Consider the following 12,926-nt stretch of genomic DNA (forward strand, 5'->3'; position numbering starts at 1 on the left):
CAACATCTGAAGAAGAAGAAGAAGAGAAGGACAGAAGAACGGAAGGCGGCGGCGGCGGCAGCAGAAGAGCTAGAAGAAGGCGCGGTGGCCCGGCAGAAGAACCGAAGAGGGGGACAAGACCCCCGAAGTCGGAAGAAGGGTGGCGGCGAGGAAGAAAGACGGGCTCCTCCGCTAGTAAAAGAGCTACAAGAAGATAGCGGAGGAGTCCGGCGAGAAGACCCCCGAAGACGGAAGACCCCCGGAGCTGTGCAATAAACTATTTTAACCCTTGTGTGTTGTGTTTTTTTTGTACTTTATTTTACAGGTGAATGGGTAGGGGTACATTGTACCCCATACTCATTCACATAGGGTGGGGGGCCGGTATCCGGGGGCCCCCTTATTAAAGGGGGCTCTCGGATTCCGATAAGCCCCCCGCCCGCAGACCCCGACAACCAACGGCCAGGGTTGTCGGGAAGAGGCCCTTGTCCTCATCAACATGGGGACAAGGTGCTTTGGGGTGGGGGGCCGCGCGGCCCCCCCTTCCCCAAGGCACCCCCCATGTTGAGGGCACGCGGCCTGGTACGGCTCAGGAGGGGGGGGCGCTCGCTCGCCCCCCCTTTCCTGGCCGGCCGGGTAGCGTGCTCGGACAAGGGTCTGATGTGGACCTGGGGGGACCCCCACGCTGATTTTTTATGGCGTTGGGGTTCCCCTTTAAGTCCATACCAGGCGGTGGGGCCAGCGACGTATCCTTCGCGGGCCCCGCCTACCTGGAGACCCGCTCGAAATGAGCGGACTTTTCTCCGGGCGGGAAAAGTCCGCTCATTTCAAAAGTACTGCGGACTGGCATACACACGGCCGGATTGTCCGCCGAAATGCGAGTCCGGCGGTAAGATTGGAGTGTAAAACGACTTTCTAAGTCCGCCGTACTTTCGGGTCAAAAAAGTATGCCGGAGGCTACACACGGGGGGATTGTCCGGCGGACTTGAGTTTGCCGGACTTTTCCACCCGCTTGTTTGATCGTGTGTACGCGGCATCAGGCACAGTACTGTAATATTTTTAGGAAGCTACCAGTCGGTCTCTTCTACAAGCCATGATCTACTCTCATTATATTGAGAAGCATGTATACCCTGTGATGATGTCACTGGATATTTAATTAGTCATGTAATCAGGGAATCAGTGCAGGCAAAAATTATGCAGAATAAACTTCAGCTTGTATATACTGTATATATTTTTTTACTTTATGGTCATTATAATTACATTGTTGAACTTGCCATTCCAGGAGAAGCCTGTTGCTGGATATTACTTTCACGACAACAACCTAAACATACTTCTAAGTAACTTGTTCGCTGCTGGGACGGAGACAACTTCCACCACCCTGAGATGGGGACTTCTACTAATGATGAAATACCCTGAAATACAGAGTAAGAACTCCATGTAGATGCAATTTTTTTATTAAAAGGTCCAGCTCTAAAGCTGACAAAACATATTAAAAGTGTAGTGTACATTATGTTCCCTAAAGATGGCAGGTGATCATCAGTGCTTTTCTCAGGCTACTCTCAGGTGGTGGTGAGTGGCGGGGAGCGGGTTTATCTGCAGCTGACAACAACACCACAACAACACCTAACCATCCTCTCCATTCTCTAGACCCTATCCCTAGATTCCCCTCCCCCATTGCCCCCCCCCCCCCCTTTTCTTTGCTCCTATTTCCTCCTTCCCTCTACTTCCCCCTCTTCCTTTCTCTCCTGGCTTGCTTCCCCTTTTCCTCTCCTTCCCACCTCCCCCTTTTCTCTCCCCTTAATTGTCGCTTACATGTTTGTCGACCCAAACCACTGTAACTCTCATACGTCTATTAAATCCACCCTTTAGGATACACTATTTCCAAAGCCCCAACCTGGAACAAACTCTTAAGCCACCTCCTCTCCCTGGTTGAATGCTTGACATTGGCGGGGGAGGAGAGGGAGGGAGGGGGAGGGGAAAATGAAAAAGTGATCCTCCACCTTGCTTACGTCATAATTGGACTAACTAGTTTGCTCCTGGTTATCTCATTCTATGTTGTATCTATAAGATGTGTACTATATATTTGTACACTTATATCCTACTTGTTCAATGTTTTCATGTGACTTATGCTGTGATTTGTATACAGACATACCCCACTTTTAAGTACACAATGGGGTTTATTTACTAAAGCTGGAAAGTGCAAAATCAGGCTCACTTCTGCATAGAAACCAATGAACTTCTAACCTCAGCTTGTTTGATTAAGCTTTGGTAATAAAACCTGAAAGCTGATTGGTTTCTATGCAGAAGTGAACCTGATTTTGCACTTTCCAGCTTTAGTAAATAAACCCCATTGTGTACTTAAATGTGGGGTATGCCTGTACACGCTCTTTTTTATCTTAAATAAAAACTCTTTATGGAAACAAATAAATAATAAAATGTAGTGTACAAACTCCTATGCAATTTACCAACATTTCATAAATACACAAAACATGTAACTCAAACTAAAAAGTCCACTTTTTATGTATAGCAGCGCATGCACATTTTTTTCAAAACATGCGTAGAAGTTCAATTCAGTGTTCAGGAGATAGGGTGCTCTGTTCTATCCACTTGCTTTGTGATTGAAACACAGCTTCCACCATATAGATCACCACTTGTGGAACAAAGGACGACCCCCTATGGGGATGCACTCACCGAACATATGAAACCAATAAGCCTTCAAAATGCTATTGCAGTTTTCTCCTTTTACCACCAGTTATCTCCTTTGTTGGAAATCGGCTTTCACATATAGGAAACAAAAATGCCCAGACATAGCATAATACTGTATGACAATATTTATTATGTAAAAGCAAAATCTGTATATGCGTACCAAGTGGAAAACTGTTTAAGTGTTTAAAAATACTGTGCCTTATTCCGCTGAGTCTAATCCGTCCGAGGAGAGACGATCGTTTACAAGCCCTCAGATGAAGTCGGAAATGACGAAACGCGTCAGGGCGTAACTATACCGGAAGTGACAAGTGCGCCTCAATCCCTGCGTTCCAACGATCCGAGGAAATACGGAAGCACACACTTTTAGGTGCACGTTGTAAACTATCGTCTCTCCTCGGACGGATTCGACTCAGCGGAATAAGGCACAGTATTTTTAAACGCTTAAACAGTTTTCCACTTGGTACGCATATACAGATTTTGCTTTTACATAATAAATATTGTCATACAGTATTATGCTATGTCTGGGCATTTTTGTTTCCTATATGTGAAAGCCGATTTCCAATAAAGGAGTTAACTGGTGGTAAAAGGAGAAAACTGCAATAGCATTTTGAAGGCTTATTGGTTTCATATGTTCGGTGAGTGCATCCCCATAGGGGGTCGTCCTTTGTTCCACAAGTGGTGATCTATATGGTGGAAGCTGTGTTTCAATCACAAAGCAAGTGGATAAAACAGAGCACCCTATCTCCTGAACACTGAATTGAACTTCTACGCATGTTTTGAAAAAAATGTGCATGCGCTGCTATACATAAAAAGTGGACTTTTTAGTTTGAGTTACATGTTTTGTGTATTTATGATATGTTTTTGTTTTTAAAGCAGCCGCTGTCTAATAGATGATATTTTGGGTAAATATTGTAGTTAAACACCCAAGAGCGCAGAGCAGTGTGCTATAGGGGCTGGCGAGAATTATTGTTTTTAGCACATTTTTTGACATAATTTACCAACATTACTGCCTTTTAAAGGACCTACTTGACTGGATATACATTTTGAATGTTTTTTTAGGTATACCCGCATACTATAAAACTATTTATCAACCTAAAGGAGATTATATAGCAATTGGACAATTTTTTTGTAATAGATGTGCCCCATCCATTTTCAAAATGTCTAAAATATAGAAAGGTCATAAAATAACAGTTTTATATATATCCTGATGTACGTATTCTTTGAGCAGAGAATGTCCAGAAGGAAATTGATAATGTGATTGGTTCTTCAAGACCACAAAGTTCTCACAGGAAAGAAATGCCCTATACAGATGCTGTCATTCATGAGATACAAAGATTTGCCAATATTTTACCAAACAACCTTCCCCATGAAACAACTACAGATGTCACATTCTGGGGATACACTATACCAAAGGTATGTATGTATAAATGTATATACTATAGACAAGAGCTTCCACTCTCTTTTTCTAGTTATCTCTTACAAGCCTGCATCAGACTGAAAATTAGTCATTGGGCCTGTGACCGACCACAGTGAGGAGTGTTTACAAATAATGCGGAAACATAGAAGTGTGGGTTTGATGAGTGGGTGTGTAGCTATACCTGGGATCGAGTGAGATCCTCGGACCCAAGGCAGAGATTTAAGAGGTGGGGTTGTAAAGGACACCTCTAGCTTTACCCAGTATTTATTGGGTGCGTGTATGTTCCAGTCTATAATTCTGGAGAGGTGGACCGCTTTAAAGTAGTTTGAGAGCTCTGGGAGGCCTATCCCACCTAAATGTTTGGGTACGGAAAGCTGATTCCAGTTGATTCTAGGCCTTTGTTCACTCCACAAAAACTTGGAGCAAAGACTTCTGTATGACTTGAAGAAGGTGAGGGGGACTTGAATCGGCACCGTTTGTAAGATATACAACAGCCGTGGAAGGGCGTTCATTTTCTGGATTGCGGCCCTGCCAAACCAGGAAAAGAATGGTTTGTGCCAATTTTTAAGATCTATCAGTTTGTTCAGGATAGGTAAGTAGTTTTTTGAGTACAGGTCTGTTAGTTTGGTCGCAAGCTGTATTCCAAGTATGCGATAGTGTCTGCCTTCCATTGGAATGGGAAGTTTGTTATACATTGTCTTACTAGGTGCTGGGGTAGGGAGATGTTTGGGGCACACGATTTGGAAAAGTTATCTTGAGATTGGAAATCAGATTAAAGTGGTGGAATTCCTCTAATAATATCAATAGCGTGGTGATTGTTTTAATTCCTTTTATATTGGGGTTTTGTCTTATGCAGCATAGAAATGGCTCAAGGGTAAGGATAAAGAGGATGGGGGAAAGGGGGCATCCCTGTCTCGTCCCGTTTCGTATTGGAGAAGGCATTCGACAGGGTGTTGTTTACTCAGATTTTTCTGGTATAGGGACCGCATTAGCTGGGGGCCGAAGCCCATATTTTGCAGTTACCGCAATCATGTAGTCCCAAGCTACCCTGTCGAATGCCTTCTCTGCATCTAATGACAGGAAAAACCCCTTTTGTTTGGAATTTGTTACATGGTGGTGAAGGTTGATGGCCTTTATGGTATTGACCCTGGCTTCACGTCCAGGGACAAACCCTGCTTGGTCCTGGGAGATAGTTTTTTGGAGAATATTTTAATGTCTACATTAAGTAGTGATATGGGTCGATAGTTTGCAGCTTGCGTTGGGTCTTTGTCTTCTTTGGGTATCAATACGATGTGGGATTCTACCACCTCAGGGTTAAGGGGGTTGGATGCGGATATAGAGTTAAAAGCTTTACTGAATGGGGCTTCTAGTGTGTCGGCAAACCTTTTGTAATACACAGCTGATAGGCTGTCTGGGCCTGGGCTTTTGCCTGCTTTTCTTTATCTCAGTGCCGTTTCCCACTCTAGTTGGGTGATCGGGCCGTCAAGTTCCTTAGAAATGTCCTGACCGTGTAACTTGGGGCAGTATTTGTCTAAGAAAGTTTGAATCTTAGTGTATCTGTTTGCTTGGGATCGGGCGGAACAGTTTGATTTGTCTATATTATGTAGGTTGGAATAAAAGTGTTCAAACTCCTGGGCTATGTCCTTGTTGTTAGAGTAGGTACCTCCTTTAGGGGAGCGTAAACTGTGCACATTAGTTTTGACTTTTCTTGAGTGCAGTGCTTGGGCCAGGAGATGACAGCTCTTATTACCAAACTCATAAAAATGTTTCTGGGAAAGTATGTATTTTTTTCCTGATTCGCTTTCGCAGTTCCTCCTGTATTAAGGTGCATGTGTCTATGAGTTCTGGTGTGCATGGAGGGCCAGAGTGTGTTTGTGTAAAGTTTCTAGATGCTTGAGTTTGTCAAATAACTCTTTGATTCGTGCTTGTTTTTCTTTTTTAAGTCTAGCCGCTATCGAGATGAGTTTTTCTCTTATTACGCATTTGTGTGCAGGCCATTGCATTATGTTTGATGTGTCTGGCGTATCATTTTCTTTAAAGTAATTTACCAGGCATTTCCGTATTTCCACCGCTTGTGACGCCTCAGCCAGAATAGTCGGGTCAAGTCTTCAGATTTGCGTGTGTTCTTCTTTATCAGGGAAAGTCAGCATAATCAATACTGGATGGTGATCCGTCAGGATCATAGGTTCCACCGTCGCCTTTGTCAGATATCTTAGGTAAGTTTGTGTCAGGAATAAATAATCAATTCTCGAGTATCTATTGTGTGGGGCAGAATAAAAGGTAAACTCTTTCTCTTTGGGGTGAAGAGTACGCCATGTATCGTGGAGAAGGAGGTTTTTTAAGGTTCATTTATTTGGCGTAGTGCCCGGTATGGTAGGTATGATGTTCCCTTGGATGTGTCAAGAATAGGGTCAAGAGGGACATTGAAGTCTCCTCCTAAAATGAACATTCCCGTTTGGAAAGTGGTTAGTTTTTGAGTCACTTCCCGAAAGAATTTGACTTGGGATGTGTTTGGACTGTATAAATTGGCGAATGTGATGGGTTTATTGCGCCATGTTCCTTTTAGGAAGAGGTATCTCCCTTCCTCATCGATGAGAGTGTCCGTGACCTGAAAGGGTGTGTGTTTGGAGAAAAGGATCGAGACCCCTTTAGACTTGGAGTTAGGGGATGTTGCGTGAAAGCTCTGTGGGTATTGACAGTTTGATCATTTTAGCATCGCTAGTGAGCAAAAGTGGGGTTTCCTGTAGAAAGATTACATCAGCTCTCATACTCTTTATACTAGTTAGGACTCGGGGGCATTTCTCTGGTATATTTAGGCCTTTGGCATTTAGAGATTTAACCCTGAGGGAAGGGCTCATGAGTCCATTTGCAGGGGGGCCATGATAGGGCCGTGGTGCTGGGCTTTTGGTTAGTGATCGCCCAGGGAGGGAGGCAGAGCTGTAGTTTAAAGTATGGGTGGAAGATAGAATGAGGAACAGGGCAGAAGGGATGGGTAAAAGGAAAGGAAGGAGGATAGTGTATACAGGTATTTGTGTTTGTCCGTTTGTTAGGGAGAGGGGGGATTAGAGGTAGGGTATAGAGGGTGGTAGGTTTATATTATAACAGGCTGTGAGCAGAGACCGTATGCCCTGTTCGCCAGCTAATCTGCCAGTAGGGAGTCAGACAGAACTCACAGAGTTCACTTTGTGTGAGGGTGCCTGGGTGCGGTTCCCAAATAGAGTGTCACACCAGTTCCTGTGAGGTCCAATTGCTAAAGAAAAAAAAAAGGTTGTATGCATGTGAATTGGGAGTAGGCGCGTTGGTTTGCTTACTTGTAGTTTTACCTAAATAATGGTATGTGCATTGGAGAGGATGAGTCGTCCTCTCCAAATGTGAGGGGGTGAGTTGTTACCTTCTGGGGTCTTTGGAAAGTACGTAGGTGTTGTGGGACTCATTGTCTCTGCATCTCACCATGCAACCATGGTTGTGTAACCTGGACTAGTGTGGCTATACCCCTTAGGTCCCCACCCCATGCGCTCATGCCCTTCGGGCCAGTAAAAAGAAATAGATACCAAGGTACAGCCTTTCCTGTTAGTTCTTACTAGCAAAAGTCTTCTTAATATGTTCCTGGGCCTAACTGCCATAGGGAATCCTGTGGTCATGCAGGGGACTGCCCTTTTCTATGGGGATATTACAAAATTTGACGTGTTTGGGGCTTGTCATTCTGGCTCCATGAATATCTCCCTGGAGAACAATGTGGGGTACATCATTTAGAGAGGGCAGGTGTAGCTCGTACCTGTGTGTCTGATTCTATGTCGGAACTTGGGGGGAAGGGGGATGTCTCTTAACTTTGCCGGTGTATGCTATCACTTCCCATCCTAACTGATACTGCGCTGGAGGCACACAACACCCACTAACTCCTGCAGATGGCTGTATTAGAGAACAACAGCAGTAAAGGGTAGATACAGGTGTATACTGCGCTGGAGGCACACAAAATCCACTAACTCCTACAGATGGCTGGGAAAAGAACACACTGTCCCTGCCTATCTAGCTCTTTCCCTGCATGCCAACACACTACACAAGGCCGCCACGCTGGCGGCCTTATATAGTGTGGGGCGTGTACTAAACCCTTTGAGCTATAATTGGCCACAGGCATCCTGCCTGTGGCCAATTATGGCTCTCATCGCTGCCGGGGTGTGATTGGGTCACAGTGCATGCTTGGTCCATCATGAGCCAGCAATACACTGCGATGGCGTAGTGCATTGTGGACAGTTCGTGCCACACGAATTTGATGCGAACGGTCCACAAAGTTCTGAATTCACCGAACAGACGAAAGCCCGATGTTTGAGTCGAACATGCGTTCGAGTCGAACACCGAGCTCATCCCTAATTAGGAGTCATAATCAAATAAATCAAATAAAGAGGAAGGCAACACTGGAGAAACTGGTGAAATTGCAGAAGCCTTTGGCCCCCAGGGCACACATCAATTATTTAAAGGCAAACATTAGTGGCCTGAGGAGTCCATATCTGAGGGAGAACAGTCTGGTCCAGAAGTACAAGAGATCAGAAACAGCAGATGATGACATCTATGTCCCCAGGCTGTGTGTCAGACCAGACTAAACCCAGGTCATCACTCTCTGGTCTTCCTTCCATGCTTCCTTCCAGGCTGTGGCTGGGGTGTTGGAGGTGTGGCAGAAGGAGGAGGAGGAGGAGTATGGTCCAAATCATACAGGTGTGCTTAAGTGTGCTTAAGTTACTCCTTCCTCCGCTCACAGATCATACGTACGATGCACGCGTGTTACATTTTATATACAGTGCACAAATCATCTCTAACCAAACTTCTACTAACACACTATAAACAAGAGATCAGCAAAAGGAGCCCATAGGGTGCCGCACGTGGTGCTGAACTTCCCTTTTATAGTCCCTTTGTAAGCGGTGTACGTCACCGCGTTCTTGACGCTCAGATTTTACAACAACTTTGTCAGATCGTGTGTATGCAACCCAAGTTTCGGGAAAAAAATCAGACGGAAGAAATCTGACGGATTATGTGGTCGGAATGTCCGACTGTGTGTATGGGGCATAAGATTCCAAGTTGGTGTCTCCGATTGTAAAATTATTCTGAGGTATCTCCTGCAGCTTGTATGTGGTTTATCTTCTTGACCAGGGGTTGTAGCTGTGGCTTGTATTCCAGTGCTGATTGGTGTTTGTATCTCTAGTATTGGGACTTGGCATAATCCCGCGTGAGTAGATCCGATACGGAGATGTTACCCATCTCTGTGGTGCATAGGGGGGTTAACGTAGCTGTCCACTGAATGTCACGCTCTCAGAAGGTGCTTCAGGCATTTAAGTTCACCCGAGGTTATTGGGCTTTGGCTTATAGGCCCGTGTGTGACTTATAATGTTATAAGGGACCGTCAATAGACTAAGCTGTCTATTGATCTCTTAGGGCCATAGTTCCGGACTTTCCTGACACCAGGGAAGGTGTCTGAAGGGTAGTCTATAAGCAACTTAGGGCATTATGGTGTGATAGGGAGATTGCAATGGCAGTGGGTCTAGAGGTATGTTGTTTATATGGTACCACAGGATTAAATTGCGTACAATCTTGGTACATATTTAGGAGTGTCTGGCTCTATGATGATCCGGTGGGGACGCGGGGCTTCCATTCTTTGGCCTTCTCTGTGTTTTGGATGGCATGAGCGGTGGGTGTGAGTGGCGGCGCATGCTGAAGTTGTCGTTTCCTGCCTCCGCTATGCCCTCCATGGAGACCACTCTGCTTAATGGCAGGAGGCAGAAGTCACTATACCAGTCCAGCAGTTCCACTAGCGGTATATTTAGGGTTGTGAAAAAATGTTCCAGGTCTTCTGGGGCTCTCAGGTTCGCTGTGTGGCCATTGAAAGTGGATAAGTAGAAAGGAAATTTCCAGCAATAGATTATAGCTCTGGTTCTCAGCACATGCAGCAGGGGTCTCAATTCCTTCCTACTTTGCAGAGTTATGTTGGAGAGATCTTGGAAAATTTTAATGTCTGCCCCCTGGACAGTGGCGTAACTAGAACCTTCAGGGCCCTGATGCAGGAAACCATGGCGGGCCCCCCCCGACCCCCCCCCCCCCGACCTCCGGACAGGGCTCTTTTCTCCGAGCCCGATGGTGGAACACCAGGGCCCAGTCCCAAGTGGGTGGCTGCATATAAAGGAACCGATTTAAAAAACATCAATTACAGCCACTGTGCCCATCAAACGCCACCACTGTACCATCTAATGCCACCACTGTACCATCAAATGTCACTACTGTGCCCATCAAACTCTGCCGCTGTGCCCATCAAATGCCACCGCTGTGCCCATCAAATGCTGCCAGTGTACCCATCAAATGCTGCTACTGTGCCCATCAAATGCTGCCACTGTGAATCCCCACCGCCCGCTCACTGTCTGCCCGCCACTTACCCTGTCTTGGTGGGGCAGCGGGTAACGGCCATGAGCGGGGTCCTCCATGCAGCTACTGCCATCCTCATCTCCCGTCCTCTCCTCCTGATGGGCGTCCAATAGCTGCACCTATCGTTTCAGCCAATCTGGTGATGGGTAAAAGACCCGCACACCTGATTGGTGCAGAGGCGGTTCAGTGTTAGGAAAGTGAATATTAATTCACTTTTCTAACACACCTGGGTAGACTGTGAGCGTCAAGCATGGCGCTCGCAGTTCACCTATTTTGAAGCCTATTAGAGCCCATGGCTCTAATCAGGTGCTACCTGCTACCCCCCGCCGCTGTAATTCAGGCACCCGGCACCCCAAAAGGGACCAGACACCTAAATATGGGGGTGGCAGCGGTGGCCATGGATAGATTCCTGCTATGCTATGCATGAATCTATCCATTGGTCATAGAGGGGGTGGAACCTGTGCACCCTTTTGGATGCACCGCCACTGATAAACACATGCACACACACATGCATACATACACATACATATATGAACACACACACACATACATACAAGCATGCTCACATACACACATACAAGCATGCTCACACGCACATATACAAGCATGCTCACACACACAAGCATGCTCACACACACACACAAGCATGCTCACACACACACACACATACATTAATGCTCACACACACACACACACATACATGCATGCTCACACACATACAAGCATGCTCACACACACACAAGCATGCTCACACACACACACACACATACATTAATGCTCACACACACACATGCATGCTCACACACACGCACACACATACATGCATGCTCACACACACACATACAAGCATGCTCACGCACACACATACAGGCATGCTCACACACACATACATGCATGCTCACACACACGCACACATGCATGCTCACACACACACACACACACATGCTCACACACACACACACATACAAGCATGCTCACACACACACACATAGAAGCATGCTCACACACACATGCACATACAAGCATGCTCACACACACACGCACATACAAGCATGCTCACACACACGCAAGCATGCTCACACGCACACACAAGCATGCTCACACGCACACACAAGCATGCTCACACGCACATACAAGCATGCTCACACACACGCACATACAAGCATGCTCACACACACAAGCATGCTCACACACACACACACACACGCACACACAAGCATGCTCACACACATACAAGCATGCTCACACACATGCACATACAAGCATGCTCACACACATGCACATACAAGCATGCTCACACACACATACATACAAGCATGCTCACACACACATACAAGCATGCTCACACACATGCACATACAAGCATGCTCACACACACATACATACAAGCATGTTCACACACACATACAAGCATGTTCACACACACATACAAGCATGTTCACTCATACAAGCATGCTCACACACACACACACATACAAACACAAATACAGTAGATAGTCTTATTAAAAAAAAAAACAGCAGACATTTACCTTTTGCTCTTCCTGCCGGGTACTGCACTCTAGGGGGAGACAAAGAGCACACACTGTGCTTTCAATAAGCCTAATGTGAGGAGCTCCCGCACAGTGCCGATTTCAGTTCGGCTGATGATCGGGGAGCTCCTCTCAGCCCCCCCTCCTATCGAAGAGTACAGGGGGCCCTCGGGCCCCCTGCAGCAAGGGGCCCGGTCGCCATGGCGATCTTGGCGACCCCTATAATTCCGCCACTGCCCCTGGAATGTGAAGTGTGGTCTGTTTCTCGCCTTGTGGATTATCTCCTCTTTCAGTTGAAAATCATTTAGGCAACATATAATGTCTCTAGGTAGGTCCATGTCGCTACCCCTCGGGCACAGTGCTCTATGGATACGTTCCATGGCTACCGGGGAGTCAGGGGGTCTCTCCAAAAGGTCGTTGAATAGTGCAGTTACCGAACGTGTGAGTTGCGCTGGTTCGATTGCTTCTGGGAGCCCTCTTATCCTGAAGTTGCGGCGTCTGTCATGGTTGTCAAGATGCTCCATGTGGCGGTTTATCTCTCTCACACTTGTTGCACTTGACACAGTGCGGCATCATGGTTTTCTTGTGTCTCTTCCACCTCTTCTACTCTCAGAGCAATGGCCTGAATATCCGATCGCAGGTCCGAGATTGCTGCCAATAGTGTGCTTTTTATGTCCGCAGCCACCGCTCTGAAATCCAACAGACTTAGTGCGGAGGAAGAGTGTGAGCTCTGAGAGGGAGGGTTGCAGCTCCAGTCTCTGTGAACGTCTCTGTTGGTGGAGCGGGACTCCTGTGTGGAGGCCTGAGTCGCCGCCATGGCTCCTTGTGGCCATGCCCGGAAAATCTCCGGGATATGACAGCTGAGCTGCGTGTCCTGGGTTCTGGGTGAGCGG

The 12,926-nt window shown here is 46.5% G+C and overlaps 1 protein-coding gene and 1 long non-coding RNA gene across 2 annotated transcripts in view; one reads left to right on the forward strand and one right to left on the reverse strand.

The window, feature by feature from the left end:
• The window catches only part of LOC143989054 (uncharacterized), a 215,816-nt gene that overhangs the window by 136,465 nt on the left and 66,425 nt on the right, over window positions 1-12,926 (reverse strand). The window lies entirely within an intron of this gene.
• Window positions 1-12,926, forward strand: part of LOC143989053 (cytochrome P450 2K1-like) — a 101,283-nt gene that overhangs the window by 67,457 nt on the left and 20,900 nt on the right. Inside the window, exons 7-8 of the mRNA XM_077489060.1 lie at window positions 1,259-1,400; window positions 3,911-4,095. Of these exons, the coding sequence (XP_077345186.1) occupies window positions 1,259-1,400; window positions 3,911-4,095 (327 nt within the window). The remainder of the gene's footprint in view (window positions 1-1,258; window positions 1,401-3,910; window positions 4,096-12,926) is intronic.

Source organism: Lithobates pipiens, unplaced genomic scaffold (assembly GCF_037356315.1).
Source record: "Lithobates pipiens isolate NorthernLeopardFrog02 unplaced genomic scaffold, aLitPip1_a1.2 Scaffold_18, whole genome shotgun sequence".
In the NCBI taxonomy this organism is placed as follows: Eukaryota; Metazoa; Chordata; class Amphibia; order Anura; family Ranidae; genus Lithobates; species Lithobates pipiens.